This window comes from Benincasa hispida, chromosome 7, assembly GCF_009727055.1.
Source record: "Benincasa hispida cultivar B227 chromosome 7, ASM972705v1, whole genome shotgun sequence".
Taxonomy (NCBI): domain Eukaryota; kingdom Viridiplantae; phylum Streptophyta; class Magnoliopsida; order Cucurbitales; family Cucurbitaceae; genus Benincasa; species Benincasa hispida.
The window spans coordinates 46,788,725-46,812,430 of record NC_052355.1 but is presented as its reverse complement, the minus strand read 5'-3'; the positions used below and the strand labels follow the sequence as shown (position 1 = coordinate 46,812,430).

At 35.3% G+C, this 23,706-nt stretch overlaps 3 protein-coding genes and 1 non-coding gene across 6 annotated transcripts; 1 reads left to right on the top strand and 3 right to left on the bottom strand.

Moving 5' to 3' along the window:
• Positions 1 to 7,350: 7,350 nt before the first annotated feature.
• LOC120081534 (DNA polymerase lambda) lies at positions 7,351 to 11,925 on the bottom strand. Of its 3 annotated transcripts, none has more exons than XM_039036498.1 (14): positions 11,749 to 11,925; positions 11,521 to 11,658; positions 10,989 to 11,282; positions 10,726 to 10,804; positions 10,511 to 10,641; positions 9,999 to 10,061; positions 9,323 to 9,502; positions 9,177 to 9,230; positions 8,929 to 9,017; positions 8,437 to 8,527; positions 8,259 to 8,339; positions 7,883 to 7,950; positions 7,700 to 7,784; positions 7,351 to 7,612 (listed from the first exon to the last, which is right to left on the bottom strand). In XM_039036498.1, the coding sequence occupies exons 1-14, from the start codon at positions 11,857 to 11,859 to the stop codon at positions 7,514 to 7,516; spliced, it is 1,563 nt and encodes a 520-aa protein (XP_038892426.1). In that variant the 5' UTR covers positions 11,860 to 11,925; the 3' UTR covers positions 7,351 to 7,513. The 3 variants fall into 3 exon arrangements, with proteins under 3 accessions (XP_038892426.1, XP_038892427.1, XP_038892425.1); XM_039036499.1 differs by having other exon boundaries at positions 7,352 to 7,612; positions 9,177 to 9,224; positions 10,989 to 11,285; positions 11,749 to 11,923; XM_039036497.1 differs by having other exon boundaries at positions 7,353 to 7,612; positions 10,989 to 11,285; positions 11,749 to 11,919.
• Positions 11,926 to 12,089: 164 nt separating this feature from the next.
• LOC120081533 (DEAD-box ATP-dependent RNA helicase 22) lies at positions 12,090 to 17,080 on the top strand. Its single transcript, XM_039036496.1, has 8 exons — positions 12,090 to 12,560; positions 13,004 to 13,291; positions 13,401 to 13,514; positions 13,601 to 14,070; positions 15,527 to 15,851; positions 16,164 to 16,316; positions 16,578 to 16,629; positions 16,758 to 17,080. The coding sequence occupies exons 1-8, from the start codon at positions 12,234 to 12,236 to the stop codon at positions 16,784 to 16,786; spliced, it is 1,758 nt and encodes a 585-aa protein (XP_038892424.1). The 5' UTR covers positions 12,090 to 12,233; the 3' UTR covers positions 16,787 to 17,080.
• A 1,884-nt stretch (positions 17,081 to 18,964) lies between these two features.
• On the bottom strand, positions 18,965 to 19,037 carry TRNAR-ACG. The gene has a single exon. It is a non-coding gene; the product is annotated as a tRNA-Arg (tRNA).
• Positions 19,038 to 19,391: 354 nt separating this feature from the next.
• Positions 19,392 to 22,760, bottom strand: LOC120082200 (IAA-amino acid hydrolase ILR1-like 4). Its single transcript, XM_039037472.1, has 5 exons — positions 22,128 to 22,760; positions 21,265 to 21,390; positions 20,817 to 21,131; positions 20,545 to 20,673; positions 19,392 to 20,466 (listed from the first exon to the last, which is right to left on the bottom strand). The coding sequence occupies exons 1-5, from the start codon at positions 22,503 to 22,505 to the stop codon at positions 20,074 to 20,076; spliced, it is 1,341 nt and encodes a 446-aa protein (XP_038893400.1). The 5' UTR covers positions 22,506 to 22,760; the 3' UTR covers positions 19,392 to 20,073.
• Positions 22,761 to 23,706: the final 946 nt, after the last annotated feature.

Below are 23,706 nucleotides of genomic sequence, written 5' to 3'. Positions count from 1 at the left end.
GTTATCATCTGTAGCTTAAACATGTATGTAGAGACATACAGATGGATTATGTTTAAGTGATAAACTAAATGGTCAGTAGTAGATGGATAAGACTAGATACCTTATTCTGGCGACACTACAAATACGACCTGCTTTGTAGATATTACAATTGCTGTAAAGTGCTATAAATGATATGATCCTGATCATTCATGTAAAGACATGTGAGCGGGAGTATTCTATACAAAAGAGTTTTTATAAGACCGGACCACAAAATGACTAGTATCTTTATATAACGCCAATCATAATTGAGACTTACGTTTCACCAGGATGATCATAGGTGACATGACCTAAATCCTGAGTGAGCTGTGAACTCCTGCCTATGAAGGAGGTCCTTTGATTTGTATAGGTGAGAGTGGCTAGAATGCCGACTCAATAAGCCTACTATTTTGGGGATTCGTCTAATTGGGGAGCTGGAAACACAGTTACACAAGATGAAATTCACTTATTTCCCAATGTCGAGGTAAGTAGAAAAATTGCTCCCTTAAGGCTGATTTCGGGGTTTGAACAATTTGGCTCCACACCTTCTTTTGGCCAAAGAGGGTTTAGTTATAGTTGGACTATGACTTATTATTCATTAGAGAGATTAATGGTGCCTAAGGAGTTAGATATAACTATAGGGGCAAAATAGTAATTTTGGCCCAATGTACTTACGAGTGATTAGTGAAGGGTTATCACATTGTTGACTGGTTATATCCAATGGACACAGAAATATATATGTAGTGCGAAGAGTGTAGTTGACGATCTTTAGTGGAGTGATTGAAAGTTAATGGATGTTGAATAATTTAATTAAAGAAGTTTAATTAATTATTCAAGTACCATTGAAGCTTCAATCTATAGGTCCATAAGGTCCTCTCTGTAGCTCAATAGAGATTAATGAGAATCAATTTAGATTAATTTAAATTGTTCAAATTAATTGAGAAAATTAATTATATACGATATAATTAAATTAATTATATATGTGATATAATCGAGATAATGTATTTGATACATTATAATATAAAGTTTATTTTGAGAGGAATTAAATATTTGAATATGATTTAAATACTAATTATATGGATGAAATTCATATAATTAGATTTAGTATAAATGTGATTTATATTAAATGACATGCTTATTGAGAGAGAAACAAATTATAGGTTATATTGTATTTTATACAATTTAAAAACTATAGGTTATGTGTTATATTCAATATAACTTATAGTTTAATATATATTATATGATATATGATAAGGTAGTTATCATATAAATATATATTAATTTTTTTATTAAACTAATTTTATTAAATAATTCAGTTTATTTTTTTAAAAAAAAATANTGATAAGGTAGTTATCATATAAATATATATTAATTTTTTTATTAAACTAATTTTATTAAATAATTCAGTTTATTTTTTTAAAAAAAAATAAATATGGGAGGGAGTTGTAACTCCTTCCCCCATTTTTTCTCTCAATAAAACGTGTATTGTAATGTGAGAGGAAGTTACGCTTCTTCTTCTCTCTTGCCTTTTAGCAAAGTAGCTTTCTGCCTTTTTCTCCAGGGATCACACAGAAAGAATTTTCTTCTTCTGCTCTAAAATTTTTTCTTCCCTCTTCCCAAAAGAAATCAGAACCCACACACTCTTGAGAAATTCTCATCCCAAGAAAATACAAAGGTAATTCTTGTGGTGGTGCCCCTTGGTTTTACTGTTCTTGATCCTTTTGGACAGAGGAGTTCGTGAAGGTTTTGGTATCTATATGGGTAAGTTTTTTGAAACCCTAACCCTAATCTCTTTTACTTCTCCTTTTGCATGCTGTAAAATTGTTCATTAATGCATAATTTTATGTACTATAATTTATTATTCCGTGAAAATAGAATTTGGGACGATCCCCAATTTTGCTGTGGAACTTCACAGTTCCTTCAGAAAGATGACCGGCTTTGGGTGAATTGACCATGCGACATGATACGACATGAATGGCATGGGACGAATTGACGGTACGGATGGCATGTTGTGAATCGACGATACAGATGGCATGTGGTGAATTGACGGTAATGGTGCGAGCAGATTCGATCGACACGATGGGTCAAGCAAATTTGATCGACAATGATGGGGCGAATAGATTCGGTTGACGACATGAGGAGAGAGATTTGTGGCTGTTCGCGCAGGTACGATATCTAGTAAAGCCGGTTCATTATCTTTCTCGAAAACCTGATGGGACACCCATAATTAACCAATCCAATGGGGACTATGAAAAGCAGTTTAGCGCCTTTTTTATTCCTTCAGGACCCTGAAAACAAACCTTAACACAAAGTCAATCTCAGCACAAGAGCCTCAACCAGTCATACTGTTATGTTAGGCGGAATTCGGTAATTAAGCCAGTGCTTGATTGGATAGAATAGTATATGGAAGACAGGTACGAAGCAAGGGTCTGCAAGAGAGTTGGGCAACTAAAACAAAACAAAAGTCACACAGTCAAAGAAAATCAGTCTTTTCGAGTAATATATGCAGAAAGCACCGGCAATGGTGTCCTCAAGGGAGGAACTATGGCAGGAGTGGACTGGAATCCCCTCGCTATCTCTGTCTTTTCTTTTCTGGAATCCCCTTCTTTCGTAAGTCTGAAGCCCTTGACAAGTTCAAGGAGTATAAAGCTGAAGTTGAAAACTTGTTAGGTAAGAAGATCAAAACACTACAATCTGATCGTGATGGAGAATATATGGACCTTCAATTCCATAACTATATTAAGAACATGGAATTCGTCCTAACTCTCAGCCCCAAGTACCCCTCAGCAGAATGGTGTATCAGAAATGAGAAACAGAACCCAGTTGGACATGGTTCGGTCTATGATGAGTTATGCTCATCTTCCAAACTTATTTTGGGGATTTGTTGTGGATACTACATGTTACATTTTGAACAATGTTCTTTCGAAAAGTTTTTCTGAAACACTTTTTGAGTTGTGGAGAGGCCATGTAAAGGTTGTTTACGCCACTTTAGATTTGGGGGTGTTTGACCCACGTGCTTGTGACTAACCCGAAGAAGTTGGAACCGTGTTCGAAAGTTTGTCTCTTTGTAGGCTACCCCAAGGAAACGAGAGGTGGATACTTCTATGATCTAAGTGAGAACAAAATGTTTATTTTTACAAATGCTATCTTCTTGGAAGAATACCACATCAGGGATCATAAACCACGAAGTAAACTAGTTTTACGTGAGACTTCTAGTGAGACTACTGAAGGTTCAACAAGAGTTGTTGAACAGACTGACAGATCAACAAGGGTTGTTGAGGCCAGTTCATCTAGCCAACCATCTCAAGAGTTGAGACTGCATCGACGTAGTAGGAGGGTTGTGAACCCACTGAAATGCTACATGGATTTAATTGAAGCCCAGTACATCATTTCTGATGATGGGGTCGAGGATTTCTTATAAGCAAGCAATGGAGGATGTTGAAAAAGATGAGTGGATTAAGGCCATGAACCAGGAAATGGAGTCTATGTACTTCAATAACGTCTGGGAACTTGTGGATCAGCCTGATGGGGTAAAAGCTATAGGGTATAAGTGGATCTATAACCGATATCGAGGTGTAGATGGAAAGGTGCAAACCTTTAAGGCTAGACTCGTGGCAAAATGTTATACTCAGGTCGAGGGAGTGGACTATGAGGAAACTTTCTGACCTGTTGTCATGATAAAGTCTATCAGGATACTCCTGTCCATAGCCACATTTTATGATTATGAGATATGGAAAATGGACGTCAAGATTGCCTTTCTTAATGGTAATCTTAAGGAGACCATCTACATGACTCAATTAAAGAGGTTCATTGTTCCAGATCAACACCAAAGAGTTTGCAAGGTTAAAAGGTCCATTTATGGGCTGAAACAAGTGTCTAGATCATGGAACATTAGATTTGACAGTGCGGTCAAAGCGTTTGGCTTTGATTAGAACGTTGATGAGCCTTATGTTTACAAAAAGATTATCAACAGCTCAATAGCTTTTCTGGTACTGTATGTGGATGATATCCTACTCCTTGGGAATGATATAGGCTTTCTGACTGATATTAAGAAGTGGCTAGCCGCCTAGTTCCAAATGAAAGATTTGGGTGAGGCACAATATATTCTAGGGATCCAAATCATTTGGGATCATAAGAACAAAAGGTTAGCCTTGTCTCAGGCATCGTACATCGATCAAATCTTGATCAGGTACAGAATGCAGGATTCCAATAGGAGTTTATTAACCTTCAGACATAAAATCGTATCGTCTAAGGATCAGTGTCCTAAGACATCTCAAGAAGTTCAGGAGATGAGATGGATTCCCTATGCTTCAGCTGTTGGAAGCTTAATGTATGCAATGTTATGTACCAGACCTGACATTTACTATGCAGTAGGGATTATCAGTCGTTATCAGTCCAATCCAAGATTAGATCACTAGACGGCGGTCAAAACGATCCTCAAATATCTTCGAAGAATGAGGGACTACATGCTCGTGTATGGAGATAAGAATTTGATCCTTATAGGATACGCAGACTCTGACTTTCAAACTGATAGAGATTCTCGTAAATCGACATCAGGGTCAGTGTTTACTCTGAATGGAGAGGCTGTAGTTTGGTGAAGCATCAAGTAAGGATGCATTGCGGACTCCACTATGGAAGTCGAATACGTAGCCGCTTGTGAAGCAACTAAGGAGGCTGTTTGGATGAAGAAATTCCTTACAGATTTGGAAGTTGTTCCAAATATATCTTTGCTGATCACTCTCTATTGTGATGATAGCGGGGCTGTGGCAAATTCGAAAAAACCTCGGAGTCATCGTAGAGGCAAGCATATCAAACGGAAATATCATTTAATCAGGGAGATTGTGCATCACGGTGATGTGATTGTCACGAAGATCGTGTCGGAGCATAACGTTGCTAATCCGTTTACAAAGACTCTCACGGCTAAAGTGTTCGAGGGTCATCTGGAGAGTCTGGGTCTACGGGACATGCGGTATCTTGTCTAGGGCAAGTGGGAGATGATACTAAGGTATAGAATATGCCCTAATTTATTATATATTGTACTTGTATTTTTTATGTATTGTACATTAATCTCCCGAGGCATCAGGACAAGTGGGAGATTGTTGGGATTGGTGTCCTAATTCTCCCAGAGTCTCGTAGTTTGTAAACAATTTACACATTGTTATGAATAAAATAAGAGTTATTTTATTTTGCATTTACGCATATCCAAGGTATGTAAACTTAAGCATGTATATGAGATATACAAGTGGATCATGCCTTAAGTGATAACCTAAAAAGGTTTGTAGTATAAAGATTAAAGGAGGGATACATTATCCTGGTGACACTATAGATACAACCCGCTTTGTAGAGGTTTACAAGTATTGTGTGAAGGAAATCCTACATTAGGATTTCTATGAGCAGCAGAATGATTGTTCCAAATTCTATTCGAAATTGAATATACATAATTATAGTACAAAACAAAAACTAACAGATCATGCAACAACTAGAAATTATAGCATGTTTACAAGATAATCAAGGGATAAATTATACATACCTTTGCAGAATCATTCTCCAAACTCCCTCGATCGCACTCCAAGCGTCCAAGACAACAATACACGAATGCTCGAACACAATGATCGCAACATAGCACGATCAACAACGAACACGAACCCAACGATCTCAAAGATCACAAACTCAACGAACGACCTTCAAAACCTCAAACTCAATCGAGTTGAGTGAGGACACCACCATAATGGTTACCTTGGTATTCTCGGTGTGAGAATCCAAGAGTTTTGAGCTATGTATAAACTTGGTTAGAGGAAGAGATTGGAGGAACACCAATCGTGTAGACGATTGAGCAAGTGGGAAATGACACAGTCTATCATATAACGAATGCTCAATCGTGTAGAAGATGCAGCGTATCGTATAGACAATGCCCTGCGATCGTTTAGCTACACCAACTAAGTGAACTATCGTATAACAACACTCGACGATTGTTTAGTCTCTCTATGAGCTATCGTTTAGTGAAAACATTTCACTTGATAGCTTTCCGTGAGTTTCTTTTCGAAAGTAGCAACTTTAAATTTAGGAAAACAATTTTTCTTTTATCTCACGGTTACCATAAAACCACCAATAACCTCCTACTTAATTGGTTATTAGAGGAAAAAAAATATAATTATCAAATAATTAATATTATTATAAATATATATGATAACCAACTTACCATATTATATTTATAACCTATAGTTTTAATATTTCATGTCATGAAACATATAAACCATAATCCTCCACTTGATGTATTTCATACATCACACCGATTATACCATATATAATCGTATTTCCTCTTGTCAATTTGAACATTTTAAATCAACCCCAAGAACTTATTCTCAACTTGAATCCATTGAGCTACCAAGGGGACCTTATGGACTTGTAGCTTGAAGCTCCAACAGTACGTGAATAACTGGCTTTGGGTCTTTCATGCGTAGCTTAGGTGGAAGGCGAAGAAGGCCCCCTTTAGTCACGGGATCCACCATTTGTTAACTGTCGAGCACTCCACTAAAGACCGACAGTTGCACTCTTCTTACGACATATATATTTTGTATCAATATCAACCAATCAACAGTACGATAACTCTTCAAAGATTGCTCATAAGTACAGGTGAACCAATCTACCATTTTGCCCCTGTAGTTACATCGTACCACTAATTCCTCTAATGAACATAAGTCATAGTAGGTAATGAACATAAGTCATAGTCCTACTATAACTGAATCCTCCCTTCCAAAGAGAAGTTGTGGCTACTATGTTCAAGACCCAGAATCACCCGTGCTTTGGGGGAAGGAGTGAATTTCTTCTTGTGTAACTGAGTTCCCAGCTCCCAATCAGACAAATCCCAAAAAGGTAAGCTTGTTGAGTTGACAATTTGGCCACTCTCACTCATACTAATCAAAAGACCGCTCTCAAATGCAAGAGTTCTCAAAACACTCAATATTAAAATCATGTCACCTATGATCGTTTAGGTAAGATGTAAATCTCAAGTATCAACCGCGTTATATAACGAGATGAATTATCTCATAATCCGATCTTATACAAACTTTTTGTATAGAATACCCTACTTGCATGTGGTCACATCTACCATCTCCAAAAAAATTTTAATGTCATTTTAAAATGGTAGTAAATGCATGAGATTTTTTTTTGCTTACCTATTTTTAAAATGAAAACTTTTGGAAAGTTAAAATTATAACCACTATTCTGAAGTACAATTTGTTAAAAGATTAAAATTGGTACGTAGTAAAAAAAAAAGTGTTTCCTTAAATTCTAAGGGGCATAAGTTGAAAAATGAGTGAACTGTATCACATGAACTTTAAGATAACCTATTATTATTTTAATATTATGAACAAACATTTTCAAGAGTACCTAAAAAAGAAACTATTTTTAAGAGTTCACTGGTTTTAATCCTTTTCCAATGTACATTGAAAGAACAAAAAGAAAAAAAGAAATAATAACTTATATTTACAATCATGAATCATAGATTCCTTTCATGAGGTTCCAGCCATGGAAATCCAAGGAACTCGAAAATTTCTTTTTCAGTATCAAACTTCAAAGTCGCGGTTCCTCTAGCACCCTGCAGCATAACCACCAAGGAAGGAGTTAGGGACAGGCCTGTATTTGAAGGCCATGTTCCTTCTTAACCAAGTTTAAAGTCAATTACCCTTTTACCACCAGATCCTTGGGTAGATGGATAAAGTCCAGTATCATCCAGCCTAAATCCTTTTGATTCTGCTAGTAATCTCAGTCTGTAAACATAATCTCAATTACTTATCATTCACATAACCAAATCAAAGTCAAAATCTATTTGAAATACACAGATAGATTAAGCTACAGACGAGCATACCTCCTGTTTAGTACGTCGTTCCCAGTCCACGCTATCAATCCAAATGCATATATGTCTCTTGGATACACCTACAATGGTTTTATATATAAGAGGATAAGATAAACTAATGTCTAAGAAATCATGATATCACGAAATATCCAAGTCATTGTTGGTACCATTCGAATGAAGGAACCACCCTAAACACCAAAGAATAAGAATGAACATAACTAACAGATAAATTTCATTAGCAGGCATGAGTTTCTTTTACTATCCACTTTAGTTCTTAGCTGAACATGAATAAGGTTCTGTTAGCTCTACTTTTGTAACAAAACTTTATATTCTATTCTAAATAAGAAGTGGCCAAAGAAGAACAGATTAGAAATATGAGGACTTATGCCTTGAGATCTATTCGGTGCCGCAATTCTCTTCCAGGATACGTGCAAAGGCCGAAATACGTGTCAACACCAGAGTCAGTTCCCTGTTCATGGTTCCACAGTGAAAATAAACAAAGGGATTGAGGAAAGCATATCATGGCATCTTGGAACAGTTTAAACAGTGCGGAATCGTAATTTGACCTCCTCACTGTGCGTGCTGAATATCAGATCCTCCCTTAAAAACTTCATGTCTTTTAAATGCTTTATGTATTTTGGTAGAAAACCTCTATGGCTGAGATCACAGAGAAAATAACACTCTCAAAGAACTATAAAGAAAATGGATCAAATCAGAAATGTACAATCAAATTGCAGGACAGTGGTTCAATCTGATAGTAGCATTATATTGATACAGAAAATAGCACAAAGCTTTCAACTGGAATGGCATAATTGTGCTCGTGATACAAGTTCATATGCAATCGAGTTTGTTACGGTGCAACGGAAAATAAACTCCTTAAACCATGCTTATACCATTCAATTTACTTTATCCAAACTTGGATGCTCCAAGTCCAGGACATGCACTCATTTGACCTGCTTTACCTTTCCATTTCATAATCATAGGCAGGACATTCAACTCAGAGAAGATTTAAGAGCAGTAATTTAAAAGTGAATAAAGCAAGGGGCAATCTCTGAAACCTTTTCCCATCAGGATGTGTGATTACAATGTCCATATCTCCACAGGATGACTTCCCTCGCCGAAATGATCCTCCACACAGAATATCAACCTAAAGCGAAAAAGAGAAAAAAAAGGTCAGTATGAGAACTGATGCACCATCGAGGTTATGGATTATAATAGCATTTACACGTGAAAGTACAATCACCAAGACGATAACAGCTAATAACCATATTTTTAGATACAGATAGTAAGGTGTTTCAGTTCTCACCCCTGGTAAAACATCTTCCCCAGCCTTCTTTAGAAGGCTCTCCATGTCCTGAACCTATCAAATCAGATGGATTTCAGAAATCAAAGAACACTTTTACTGAAAAGGTCAGTTACTGTTGCAAAATCCCCAAGAGTAAAGCAGCCGACCTCGTTGCGGGGTATTCTTTGTTTAATATCATCAAAATATTTCAACCCTAATTTCTGTGCATGGGTTAACGATTCCTCCTTTTTCAAGTCATCAAGTGTTCTGTATCCTTTCTCATACAATCGCAAAGCTGTGGCTGGGCCAATACCCCATACTTCCCCAAACAGTGAGATTGTCCGAACCTACAATGGTTAAAAATACAGTATAACATGTAAACAAGGAGAAAGGGAAATACATGCATCAATCTGTTAGGAACCCTCCTAACAAGAACGGTACTAAAAGATATAGAAAAACTAAAGGACAATTCAATTATAGAAATATAGGAAAATGTATTGAAATATGCTATAAACTCACAAACTAATAAGATAAACCCTAGCCTTTCGAGAGGGCTAGTCTCTCCCAAATTCCCAAATGGAAATTCCCACCAAATTCTTCACACCCTCCTACCACTCCCACTCCTTTTATTTATAGCCATATTCACGAACTAACTTCCTATCTAATTACTCTTATACTCTTACTAATACCAATACCAATATTCTCCTAAAAGTCCTACTATTTCTATACTAAGGGCCTTACACAATCATTGAAACCTAGAAGAACAAGCATGTATATGAATATAAAAATATATATATTTATCAGAGTGGAAGATCTGAGGTTTTCTTAAAAACCTGCAAACACCTTTTCGTCTGCCTCAAAGTGCTCCAATTTTGATAGCTTTCCAGTTGACACTATCTCTTGAATCTGCAAGCACAATAATCTTCTGTAATCAATCCATTCAGATAGAAGATTTTAGTGTACACGGTTTTTTGTACCAACATTATAATTCATATACAATTTGCAAAGCATTTAGAACCATATTATTCACCCAAGGACACGTCCTATCCTCCCATGCCGAGATGGATTTCGTACAAGTCCTGCAGTGGTTGAAGTATCTGAGTTTTTGCAATTAACCTAGCAAAAAAAGGCCAGTCCTAACTCCTGACAAGTGGTTTGATGGGAATGATATTACGAACAAGCAAATTGATTGCAGGTAACCCATGAGGCGATATACTATATACGTACAAAGATTACCATATTCCACCCGAAATAAAGAGCGAACTGGAGTGGATAAAAGCAATATTCAACATAATGCAATGCCTCAAGAGAGAAATAAAAAGCGAACTGGAGTAAACTACAGTCATATCACTCACATGATCCTGGAATGACTTTCCTATGGCTGGCAGGTGTTTAACCCGATCACTGCTCTCAATTTTAAAAGGTAGCTTCTCAATGACTGGAATCGCCTTGTAATAGCTAAACGACCTTCGTTCATCACCCAATGCTTGAAATATAAAGAAGACAAGCCATCAGAAATTGCAGTGTGGAAACAGGAACAATCAAGTAGATTGAAGGATGTTGTTCTCACCTCTGTATATGTTGATAAGTTTTCCAAAAATCTCAGTTATGTTCTTATTCATATCTGGTGGACTGTATGACAGAGATGTCTGCAAAACTTTCACCTTATTAGAACAACTGAATCTGAAAGTTACTTTTTAAGAAATTCCATGGTCAAGCCACAAGTGCACAATGAAACATTCCTAATTTATAAACTGATGACCAAATTCACAACTAAAACAGGACAAACAAATTTCAACATCAAGCTTTGAATTGGCGATCAAAGAAACTTACATTGCTATTTTTAGAATCAGAAGTCCTTGGACTAGTTACCGTCTGATCAATGCTCAATTTGGAGTCCTCAAGACCTGTGGCAGTCTTTGTTACCAAAGTTGAAGCATCTGAATCTCCACCATTTTCAGAACTTACTGCTTCCGAATTGTTGGGGGACAATTTTAGTTTTTTGGAAATAAACAGTTGGGGCTTATCTCTTACATCTTCATCTAATCTCACTTTTACAGTGTACAAATCCTCCGACGCCTTCTCCCCTGAACTTAAGCTGTCTTCCAGCCACTGGTACGAAAGAACCTTCTAAAAATGTGCAGAAATCAGCCCAATTCATAAATTTTCAAACCCCCAGAAAGGAATGCAAGATTTGCTTATATGCATTTCAAAAAAAAAAAAAAAAAACCCACTTCAAACTTCAATCACCATTTTCAAACGATCGCTCTAAAGTTCATCACTGTCAGAACCCACATAAAAATATACATGTGTAATTAGGATAAATGAATGCTTCAGCCAAAAAAAAAAAAAAAACAGGACTCACTCCTTTAAAGCGCGCCAAACGCGCACCGTTCACTTTCTGCAGAAGAGCATCCGAGCTCGCAGCAAATATATGGCTGACCATCTTCGATAAACGCTCCTCAATACTAGCACCCATTTGAACCAACTTCTGTTTCCATATCTTCAACCACAAAACCAATACCCAAATTATGATCTTTAAATTACTTCATTGAAATACGAAGTTGCAGAGAAAGATAATGAAATGTCAAACCTGCAACCGGCGGGCTTGCACCCCCTTTTCCACTAAGAAGACAATCATCCCCTCAAACATTCCATGTGGATCCCCAGAAAGATTTTCGCTTTTCCTTCGTTTTGGCGCCATTAAAGCTTCTTCTGCACGAGACGAGACTGGTTTTGTGTATCATGTATAATAAAATCGAAATATGTATTTGGACTATGATTGACCTTTGATAAGACACGTGTTCAAGAGTTTGATGCTGATTCGTCAATCAATTTGACAAGTGTCCTAAATGGGGTCCACTTACATATTCAGTGGACCGTTTGATCAGATTGAGTTGAACCCTTCTGCTTAATATCATTGCTGTAGAAGGATTTTTCCTTAAAACCCTAAAACCCAAAGAACAAAGGTTTCTTTCTTTTAGCTTTTCACAGAATAAAGAAGATAGGGATAACAGTAACTCAATACAGACAGCAGAAAGTTAGCATTTTTCAAGGCTCAATCCGATTACAGAGCCAATGCTTCTGTATCGCTCTGCTTCTGTGCTCCATTTAGAGAGATTAGCGTTATCGTCTAAGTTGCTTTTCTCATTAAAAAATTATAACCTATTGGTCCCCAATTCATGTTCTATCCGAATTGGGTTGGTTTGTTTGAGACAACCATGCTCTAGGCAATCAAGGGCTGTTGGAACTGTTGCTGCTTCTGCTGCATCAACTGCTGCTGATGGAATTGGAAAGGATACTTTTTATGCGGCAGAAGGTGTTTCTTGGACGTCACTTGGTGTCTCTGATAATGTTTCTCGAGCTCTCGTTAGTGCCGGAATGCAGAGACCATCTTTGATTCAGGTACCCGGATATCTTCTTGTCAAGAACATTAGAATTTTATCAGAACTTTTCGCTTAGTGGGTTCGCTGTAGTGACTATATTTTGGTGCTTAAAGATAGTAAGGGAGTGAAACAATGTTTATTTGTGTAAGAATTTAATTTGTTTCTATAGGATTGAATCCGTTCTCCCTCTTGTTCACCCTTCACTTGTGATTTTTTGGTTTTGCTGAAAACATAGAAAGAAGCATAGGAAATCAATGAAATGTAGAAGAAAATGATTTAGTCATGACTTAGTCTCTTAAATGAATGTAAGATGTAATATCTTGGTTACATATTCTGCTTTTGGTGATCTTGATAATGTGTAAATAGAAGCCTTCTGCAGCCCTTTTTTAATTTTTCTTGGTTGATGCCTTTGTTGTTCCCTACCTTTTTATCACTTCTGATGCATTCTTGTTTGCGTTTAAGGCTGCTTGCGTTCCCTCTATAATGTCAGGAAACGATGTGGTCATTGCAGCTGAAACTGGTAGCGGTAAAACACATGGTTACCTAGTGCCTCTAATTAATAAGATATGCAGTGAACATGGTGAGGACAAGTTGACCGATGGCGACCAAGACTTGGCTTCATTTAATAAGCTTTCTCTTGTTCTTTGTCCAAATGTAATGCTGTGTGAACAAGTGGTTCAAATGGCCAATTCCCTTTGCGATGAACATGGAAAATCACTTCTCAGAGTTACAGCTGTCTGTGGAAGACAGGTAAAAAATGTTGTCCAAGATAATATATTACTGTAATTCTTGCTGAACTTAATTTATTTACATGATGGAATGTGCATCATACTACTTTGACTAAGAACTCTAACTGCAGGGTTGGCCAATTCACAAGCCGGATATTGTTGTATCAACTCCAGCAGCTTTACTTAATTATATTGAACCAAATAGGATTCGGCGTTCAGAGTTTCTTCGTGCTGTGAAGCATGTGGTATTTTTCTCCCACTCTTTGTTAAAATAATTTAATTTACATGATGTAATGTTTTATTTTAGCTGTTCTATTTAAAACTACTGCAGGTTTTTGATGAAGCCGATATGCTTCTTGTTGGCAGTTTCCAGAATAAGGTCATCCGTCTTATAAACTTGCTCCGGTTTGAAGAAAAGCTACTGTCTCGCTCAAGAGAATCTCCAGAGGGGCTCATGGAATTAGAAGCTGGCCCATTATCCCAGCTTATTGTACAGGATGAGAATGACTTACAAACTGAAACCATCCCTGAAGGGGAAGGGGAAGGGGAAGGGGAGGAGGATGGGGAAGAAAGTTGTACCGAAGTTGATTCTAACAACATACAGGAGGAAACTGAATGTGTGTCTGGGAGAATTAATGACTGGAGAAGAGTACGAAAAAGTTATAAGCGTAGTAAACAATACATTTTTGTTGCTGCAACTCTTCCTGTGAATGGGAAAAAGACTGCTGGTGCGGTGCTGCGGAAAATGTACCCAGATGCTAGTTGGGTTAGTGGGAAATACCTACACTGCCACAATCCCAGGTATTGCCCAAGTTGGTCGTAATCAAATGTGAAATTCACAGGAGACTCTTTCAAAGGGACATAACTATGTGGATTGAAATTTCTTGTGCTCCAGCAGACCCTTCTTCTCAAATAATTAAAGTTCCACTTTTCCTATAAAAGTTTCAAAACAGTTTATGGAACTAATGGCCACTTAAATTATTTTCATTCTATGAGCTTCTATACATTTCTGTTTTCAGTCTATAGCTGGCAGTTTTCGTGATCCAAAATTCTCTTGTGGTTTTATGTTTGGTAGATTAGAATTTTCTGGTGTGTAATTGGTCAAGGTATTTAGGACATTTCTTAGGGTTGGATGTTGATAATTATAAGGCTAAACCTCCAGTGCACTTCTCATACTCATGGAAGGAGGCAAGATGAGCTAGCGGATAAAGTGAGTTTGCAGGAAAGGGTTGGAATAGGATTGACAAAGACTAAGAATAAATCTATTTGAAGATAGAAGACTAGAGGTATAAGCGTAGACATGTATAAGCGAACAAGCTGAGAGGATGAGTTAGCTAGCAAGTGGTGTATAGCATAGAGAATAAAGATAATCATTAGTAGGGGGAGAGATCAGAACTCTTGAACATTGGGGTAGCTTGTAATGCTTTGAGTTGCATGTTAAAGGTTTTTGAGTTGCATGTTAAAGGTTAAGGGTTACCGTAAGAAAGTGGAGAATATGCATGTTGCTTAGTTACTTTTTATCTGAGTTTATATGTGGGTTTATTTTTCTTTTAATTGTGGGTCCCATGGAAGATTAGTTTGGTATGTGGCTTTTCTATATTGGGTAAGATATAGTACGTGAGGGGATTATGTTGACCGTATTCTTGTGTACTTTGCTCAATGTGATTGTCTCATGACAACCCTCTAGTGTGTATTTGAAAATCTTAAATTACTTGATATAAATTCAAGACACTTTTATAGTTTGTCTCATACATCAAATGGTGCAAAAACTACTAGTCACATTGTGACGACCCCTCAAAAAAAAATTCCTTTGAGTGAGGTAAGTGGAGGTAGGGAATCCCCGATCTCCCTTGGATTGTACCATTCTCTTACATAAATAAACTGGATATTATCACTTTCTTTCATGAAAAGAAAGGAACATCAATTGGTTCTTCAAGTTTCTGCAAATTTAACCTTATCTCTACAATGGAACATTGTTTATTGGTCAGTAGATATTATATGGGTTTCTGCAAATTTACACCTCTGTACTGGAAATTTGGTTTTTAGTAACTACCTTGGTTCTGCTAACACTATTCACTTTGACTTCTGTACACCAACATCAGTTACTAATTTTGTTTCCTTAAGTTTCACAATATGTCCTTAGTAAAAGGGCAATTGTTCGTGTCCTTTTGCAATCTTCACTCTGAGCTTCCTTTTTGCCATTTTTGCGATTGGCTGCATTTTAAGTTAAATAATTGCACTCTGTGTTCTACTTTAGATTGGAGCAGAGGTGGGTTGAAGTGACCCTTGATAACCAGGTGGATGAACTCATCAAGGCTGTGAATCAATCTAAATCTCAACTGAGGAATTCTGATGGCAGTGCCGTCCGAACCATGGTGTTTGCAAACACAGTTGAAACTGTTGAAGCAGTGGCCAATATATTGCAGGGGGCAGGTAAAGAATGCTTTCGGTACCACAAAGACCGCAGTTTAGAGGAGCGGTCAAAGATTTTAGCTGATTTCCGAGAGAAAGGTGGTGTTTTTGTTTGCACTGATGCTGCTGCCAGAGGAGTGGATATTCCAAACGTATCCCATGTTATTCAGGTGCTTCTCATCTAATAAATGTATTCAGCAGATGGCTCTATCATATGACGATCCAATATTTAGGATTCTAGAATGAATCAAAGAGTTCATAAAATATCATAATTATTGAGTAGTTCATGCGTCTTTGCATCATATGAAATAACAAACTACTTCATGATTGTTTGCATCATTGTTTAAATTATCTTGGGCATTATTATATCCAAGATTTATTCACTTTTTATAATTCTATTAGCATTTTGTATGTTCATTCCAATGGCCTTACTTTTTAATATGGAGGTTGACTGATGAATATCTGTTTTTTCTCCTTTTCAGGCAGACTTTGCTACTTCTGCTGTAGATTTTCTCCATAGGATTGGTAGAACTGGTAGAGCTGGTCAATATGGACTTGTCACTAGCCTGTACACTAAAGCTAACTGTGATCTCGTTTCAGCAGTTCGACGTGCAGAAAACTTGTCTCAACCTGTGGTAATTGTCAGACCAACTACTAACTCGCCCTTTGATAATCCCTCTTTCCTCTACCTCTGAACAGCTCGAATCGAGCTACAATTCGACTTACCTTTGCCAATATAGCCAGAGCACTTAACATCATGTAGTCTTCCCAATCAGTTTAGAATTAACTTCACTTGCTAACCACTCCCATCTGCAGCTACCACTTTATTGGATCAATTCCTCGATCTTTCTTCAGTGGTTGAATTTTAACTTTTTTTGCTTTCTTTCCCGGTGCAGGAGGCAGCATTCAGCAGGAAACGAAGCTTCCGAAACAAGCTTAAGAAACAAGGTACATTTGATTTCTAACTTGCTGAAAGCCGAAAAATATGATAGTTGAAAGAACAAGGTTGAAACTATAAGACAATAAATTCCCAGAAAGTGATTATTGAGACTGATATATGCATCATATTTTTGCAGGTTCTTCAAAAGAGAGCGTTATGGCATGAACAAAAGATAATTCTTTTTGTATAGATGAAGAATGATGAAAACAATGAACATTTCCTATTGCTTCACACTTGATCAAAGAAATATTTCATGAAATGCTTATCAAATCTTTAGTTCATCCAATGTACAATTGAAGAACAGGAAAACAAGAAGAAGAAGACTTCAATTATTTATAGATTTAGAATGTGACATCAATATTTCCTATTAATTGTTAGATGAGAAATGACACTGACCGTAGAACTTCATGGTTAAATCTTAGCTTCTCCTTTTGGAGGAAAAGAAAAAGGTTCAAAATACATGTGTGCGGTGATCTACAATACAAATTGACTTGAAACGTCACATCGTTCAAGGTTTAGGTCAATGTCACTTTTTTTTCATGTCTCAACTTTGATTGAGATTTTAACTGTATTGGTAGTTTTGAAACATTTATGGAAAGTTAAGGATAATATTATTGTGAAACTTCTGAAAAAATGCTAGTATTTTTTAAACAAAGGGTAATGTTCAGGGTATTTTTGGAATTTAATTTGGAAGAAATTTAGATTTATGTACTATTAATTAGGTACATTTGAAAAGAGCTTATCTGGGTATTTGACCTTCTATCCTGAATGATATAATATTTTAATTAATTAAGATATGTTCATATATAAAAATAGATATTTTCTAAAAAAGTAAAAGTGTCACCTTTTCTTTAGAGAAAACAAAATCAATTTTTACCCTTGAATTCGTCAAGTTGCATTTAATTTTCATCCAAAACTTTTAATTTTACTTAATATTATTAGAAGTAGAGAGAACTTATAGAAACTTTTGCATTGCTTTTTTGTTGAAATTAGTTGATGAATTAACAAAAGTTGAACGGTGAATAGAAATTGGAAGTTTGTGAATGGAATAATTTTTTTATTTTTATTTATTCGTTCGTTCCTTTTGTATTTTATTGGAAATGATCCATTTCAATCACTGGGCTGCCTACAAAACTTGCGGGCACCATTTTCTAAGATTAAAATTAAAAGAAAAAGAAAGCCCAACAACCCAAATTTAAACACATGGATATTGATGAAAATTTCGAGATTTCAATTTTGCATTAATGTCTATTCAAATATTCTTGTTATTATTAAAAGTGGAAAGTTTATAGAAACTTTCATAATGACTTTTGGTTAAAATTAGTAGATGAATTAATGAAAATAAAATGATGGTTAAACTTGCTACACTTATATAAGTTTAATTAGATGAAATTAAAAGTTTAGATTTTAGAATTAAAATTGATACCATACAACTCGACAAGTTTTTTAATTAAATACCTTGTTTTATTTATTCATTTTGTACTCAATTGGAAATTATCCTTCTAAAATAAATGATCCACTTTATATAGTGGGCTCCATGCAACTAGTGAATGCTATGACATCATTTTCTAAGAAGAAAAAGAAAAAAAATATGCAGCCAACATTTAAAATGTCACTATCTACGAAAATGTCGTATATAAATTCTACATAAATGTCAATAAAAATATCTTTGATATTATTGAAATTAGAAAATTTATAGAAATTTTTTCAAGTAATATTGGATGGTGATTGTTGCACTTATATAAGTCTAGAGTCTACATTGATGAAATTAAAAAGTCTAAAGTAAAATTGTCACAGCTAGATAAGTTTATGAATAAAATAATTTCATTGTTTATTTTTATTTATTTCTTTATTCATTTTGTATTTAATTGGGAATGATCCATCACATTCCCAGGTATTAGGGCTTCATACAACCTACTAAAGTTGTGGGCACTATTTTTCAAGATGAAAAAGAAAAGTAAAAGAAAGTGCAACAACCAATATTTAATATAGATGTCTCAAATGTAAAGAAATAGCAATGAAAATATCAATAATATTAATGTTGATAAGTGTTTTCTGAAAAAACTATAAAAACAAAAAAGTTAAATAAAAAATTGATAATAAACATTTTAAAATGTTTTTTTTTTAATTTACAAATCTATAGAAATTTAATACCAAATAAAAATAAAATAAAATAAAAATTTTACTAACATCAAACGTAACTCTGACATAGTATTCATACATAAAATCAGAAGTTTTAATCATCTCACCAACTCAATTTATTAATGAAATTAAAAACAAACTTCCAGACAAAGAATTCAGAAAGAATTATTGTGTAAATACTTTGGAAGAGAAAAAAGAATACGACTCCACTGGGGATCGAACCCAGAATCTCTGGTTCCGTAGACCAGCGCCTTATCCATTGGGCCATGGAGTCGTTATGCTAATATTTCCCAATAATATAACTAAACTCTTACTGATTATACGTTAATTGATTATAGTACACACATTATATACAATAATAATATTCAAAAGCAAAAATAAATCAAATTATATAATGAGGCTTGTAAACGAAAATAACCAAAAGAGAACTTCAAGATCTTGTGGAAATGTCAATAAGTAATCGAGATATACTTTTGATAGACATTGTCCTAAAGATAATTATTCACTGTACATGGGTTACAAGCATATTATAGTGATCGTCTTAATATGATACAACGATTAATTCCAGTAGCATAACCTCAATCTATTCGGATCTAACAGCTAAAATCAAATTAAAAAAGAAAAGAAATGAGAGAAATCTTTAAATTGGAATAAGATAATCCAAATGAAAAAACAAAATAACAACTTAGCAACTTTCTAAATCAAATAAATACAAAATTGAAACATTTTTCATTTTAGTTCAATTGAGTTATCACTTGACCAAAATCTAACATAACTCATTCAGATGAAAAAAAAAGATTACAAATTTAACATATGAAAGTTAAATTTGTAAATGAAACACCATCCAAACCGACATCCCCTAGCTCGAACAACAGCTTTACCAGTTCCATCGTTGCCGATTGATCTTCTGTTTATCCTGATTGCCATGTTCATTGTCACTGAGAGAATCTGAGATGTTATGTATTCCAAGCTCTCTCTTTTATCTGTTGTCTACTTGGTGTTGTTTCATCTCCACGAAATATTGCTATCCTTCTCCTCTTCACCTGATTTTTAATCAGGCTTTTGTTGGTTTTCCTTGTGATATATGTATAAAAATCTTCCACAATCCAAACGACTTATGGGAATGATATTAACTAAAAGAAACCGAAAGCAAAACTCTCTAGTGATAAGTAAGAACCAATCGTACTGTACTAAACTCCACTGAATCTTGAATGAGAAGTTTCAATAGGACTAGAGCTAAAGAAACTTCCCCATTCAAGTTTGTAGAATAGGAGGAAAAAAACTGAGTTATATAATGCACCGAGAATTATTCAGTGGTCGAAAAAAGAATGGGATGTTGATGATGAATTCAAGAGATAAGAATATGCAAATGCTGCATGAATTGCTGCGCCAATAGGAAGCACATTTTCATCAATTTTATAGTGAGGGCTGTGTGGAGGATGTATAGCTCCAATCCTCTCATTATATGTGCCTAGAAATAAGAAAGATCCCGGCACTTTGTCAGAAAAGAAAGCAAAATCTTCACTTCCCATTAAGCTTGGAGATTCTTCTATTTTTTCTTTTCCTACAATTTCCATAGAGACACGTCGAACATGTTCATAAATTTTTTCATCATTTATAGTCGGAGGAATTGTTGGGTGTTCTTTGCCTAGGAAATCAATCTCCGCCGTGCACCGATGCACCGCTGCCTGCCCGTTTATGACCTGCCACAAGAAACGAACAAAAGTTCAGTCACAAAGTGCAGTGACAATGCATCTGTCCTGTAGAAGACCCCGTACTACCTCTTCTATCCTATCTCTGAGAGCATTGAAGCTCTTCTTACTGAAAGCTCTGAAGGTACCGGCAATTGTCGCCGAGTCCGGGATGACATTGAGTGCAGTTCCTGCTTGAACCATGGCCACAGAAACCACCTGCAACTTTCAACTCTTGTTTAAGATGAAAAGAAACGGATGGACTTGTTTGTATGATCAGATCAGGCCAGAGAGCTACAAAACGCTGAATTGAATTGAATCCATTTGAGACTTTTTCATTATGTTCATCTGAAACAAAGTACCTGAGAATCTAAAGGGTCTATCTCTCTTGAGACTATGCTTTGCAAACTAATAATTGCTGCTGAAGCTGCCAGAATAGGGTCAATTGAATCCTGTGGAATTGCTGCATGACCCCCTTTCCCCTTTATCTTTACTTTGAAGCTTCCACACCCTGCAAGAAACTCACCGGCGCGTGAAGCGACAACCCCCACTGGATATTTATGCACAAGGTGCAGCGCAAATATAGCTTCTACACCATCAAGGACGCCTTCTTTTATCATGTCTTTTGCTCCTCTTCCTCTCTCCTCCGCTGGCTGAAATATAAGAACAACAGTGCCCTGCATGGAAGGGAAATGTACATATTAATACAAGAAAAGGGATACACAATTGAGTCATAATCATTTTCTTTTGTGGACAAAATAATCAGAAAGTTATTGGAAATGGGGAGTACTTGCAATGTACTTTGAGAACCTGTAATTTCTGTCGCAGTTGATTCAGAATCTTAGCAGCGCCAAGGAGCATCGCAACATGAGCATCGTGACTACAAGCATGCATTTTCCCTTTAACTTTGCTCTTATGCTCCCATTCCACCAATTCCTATATCAAAATCAAGTTAGAATTAAAAACAAAACTGTCTTGATTTTAGATTTCCACCCAGCTTATATATGAAAACCTCACAACTTCTTTCTCTTGGTGCATTACATTGTACATCAATATATGGCCCAGTTCCACAGTAAAATGAGAAAGATATATTTTTTTTTAAATTAAATAAATAATCTATAATCTCGATGGCTGGTCCTTACTTATTGTACAGACTCTAGTACATCAGACACCATCCTTGTCTAATTAAAAGAAGGTTAAATTGCAAACTTGGTCTCTATAATTTATAATTAGAATTTAGTCCTTGTAGTTTGATAAAACCGTATAACTATTTATGAGAATTTTATCAAATCATAGAAACTATTTATGAGGTATAATCAAACTATAAGGACTAAATTCTATCTTTCTCTAAACCATCGAACCAAATTTGCATTTTAACCTTGAAAAAAAAGCTTGGCTGTTTTCTTCGCACTGCCAGATGATCCATAAACTGTTTGTTAAATTAACAACTCTGTCATGTTTTAGACATATTTAGTTCTTTTCTAGACTTTGATTTTGAATTTATCAGGAATGAAATAGTCTTCCAGGGGTGAATTCACAATCCAGTTTTAATAAGCCGGATTCAATAATGGAGATGAAAAATTGTCAATCAAGTTCATTGGGTCATTTCATCGAGCAGAGGATGGCATTTAATGGAAGAAGAATGAGAAATATGAAATTATCCAAAATCTAACCTCAATAGGCAAAGCATCCATATCAGCTCTTAGAGCGACAAAGGGAGGAGAACCAGAACCGACAAAAGCCACTACGCCGGTACCGGCGACCGGCCATCGATAAGAAACGCGGAGATTGTCAAGCTCATGTCTAATAAGCCTACTGGTTTCAAATTCTTCAAAAGCAAGTTCTGGGTTCTCGTGGATTTTTCTCCTTATGGTCTTCATCCAATTTACAGTGGTGGGATGATTGGCGAAGTCCAGAATTTGGTGTCTGAGTGAAGAATCATGATTGGTTTGAAGGGAAATCGGGGTGGTTACATGAAGAGTAGCTTCAAAGTTCAGAGAGAAGGTTAAAGGCAGAAAAATGGAAGTGATAATTATGTACAGAAACTCCATATGGGTGAGGAAGAGGAAGACGTTACAGTAAACCGAAACAAATCTTCTATTTGTACACAATTGGTGAACAATTTCTCCTCGTGCTCATTTGTGTCTTCGGCGGATTCGATTCAAATTATATTATTATTTTTTCCTTTAAGGAATAGACAAAACAAACAAAATAAATGAAATTACATCATGAGATACAATCCAAGAAAATCACTCAAATAAGAAGGGAAGACCGCTAGACCGCTAGAACGCTACTCCTCTATCTAGAAAGAGATGATCCCCATGTCAAAACCCCCTAAATCTTGGCTTCTTCTCTGAATAAAGAGACCCGAGAAATATACACCGCAACATTATTCCAAACTTAATCGCGTTTAATCTATCACATTTTATTATTATTGTTATTATTACTATTACAATTTGCCTCTAATGACAATCATAATCGGTAAAATTAATCAATAATAAGACATATTAATAATTTTCATACTATTATGATAACAATATTTGTAATCATAACAATAAAAATAGTGGATCTTACATCATTTTCAACCACAATTACATTAAACATCTTTTATTCTTCAATGAGATTACCCGATTTGATTGCAAATTTCAAGACAGATCTCATATCTCATTATAATTAGGGAAAGCAGTTAAACAACAACAAAAGTAATCAAGTAAGACCAATTTTTTACATTAATTACTTTTTAATCGATATAAATGTAGTCTTAATTATTAGCTCATTACAATTACCCATAAAAGGGGTAATAAGGGTTACAATATTATTTTAATTTCTCCATCAATAAGTTTGTTCAATTTTAATCCTTTAAATGTCTAATTTTACTTATGTATTTTCAATAAATTTTAAATTTAATTCCTCGAAAAATTTTTTAATCAAAATTGGATAAATAATAATAATAATATTTTTTTTCGTGAAAAAAATATAATATGTAAATATATATTCAAGATTATATTGGAAATGCTAATAGATAAAAAATTAGAAAGTCAACAATAAATGAGCATTAATAACTGAATTTGAAATTTATTAAAAACACAATGACTAAAACTAAAAGTTTGAAAATAGTATTTTAACCAATAATAAATATTTTGTATTGTTTAACTAAGCTATATTTAAGTTCAAAACAATTTATATAGTTGAATAATTCTAGCGAATAAATTCGCTAGTTTAATAACTATTTAGCTTTTCTTGTTTTTACAC

What these genes read in the sequence shown, in the direction of transcription:
- LOC120081534 (XM_039036497.1), bottom strand. Translation starts at nt 11,859, where the DNA reads ATGGCGCCAAAACGAAGGAAAAGCGAAAATCTTTCTGGGGATCCACAT. An exon ending in ACTTATCAACATATACAGAG is followed by an intron (nt 10,642 to 10,725) that starts GTGAGAACAACA and finishes TTATATTTCAAG; the next exon opens with CATTGGGTGATGAACGAAGG. An exon ending in GGGAAGATGTTTTACCAGGG is followed by an intron (nt 9,018 to 9,176) that starts GTGAGAACTGAA and finishes TTTTCGCTTTAG; the next exon opens with GTTGATATTCTGTGTGGAGG.
- LOC120082200 (XM_039037472.1), bottom strand. Translation starts at nt 22,505, where the DNA reads ATGGAGTTTCTGTACATAATTATCACTTCCATTTTTCTGCCTTTAACC. An exon ending in TGGATGCTTTGCCTATTGAG is followed by an intron (nt 21,391 to 22,127) that starts GTTAGATTTTGG and finishes ATTTTGATATAG; the next exon opens with GAATTGGTGGAATGGGAGCA. An exon ending in TCAGAGATAGGATAGAAGAG is followed by an intron (nt 20,467 to 20,544) that starts GTAGTACGGGGT and finishes TTCTTGTGGCAG; the next exon opens with GTCATAAACGGGCAGGCAGC.
- LOC120081533 (XM_039036496.1), top strand. Translation starts at nt 12,234, where the DNA reads ATGCTTCTGTATCGCTCTGCTTCTGTGCTCCATTTAGAGAGATTAGCG. An exon ending in CAGCTGTCTGTGGAAGACAG is followed by an intron (nt 13,292 to 13,400) that starts GTAAAAAATGTT and finishes CTCTAACTGCAG; the next exon opens with GGTTGGCCAATTCACAAGCC. An exon ending in AAAACTTGTCTCAACCTGTG is followed by an intron (nt 16,317 to 16,577) that starts GTAATTGTCAGA and finishes TTCCCGGTGCAG; the next exon opens with GAGGCAGCATTCAGCAGGAA.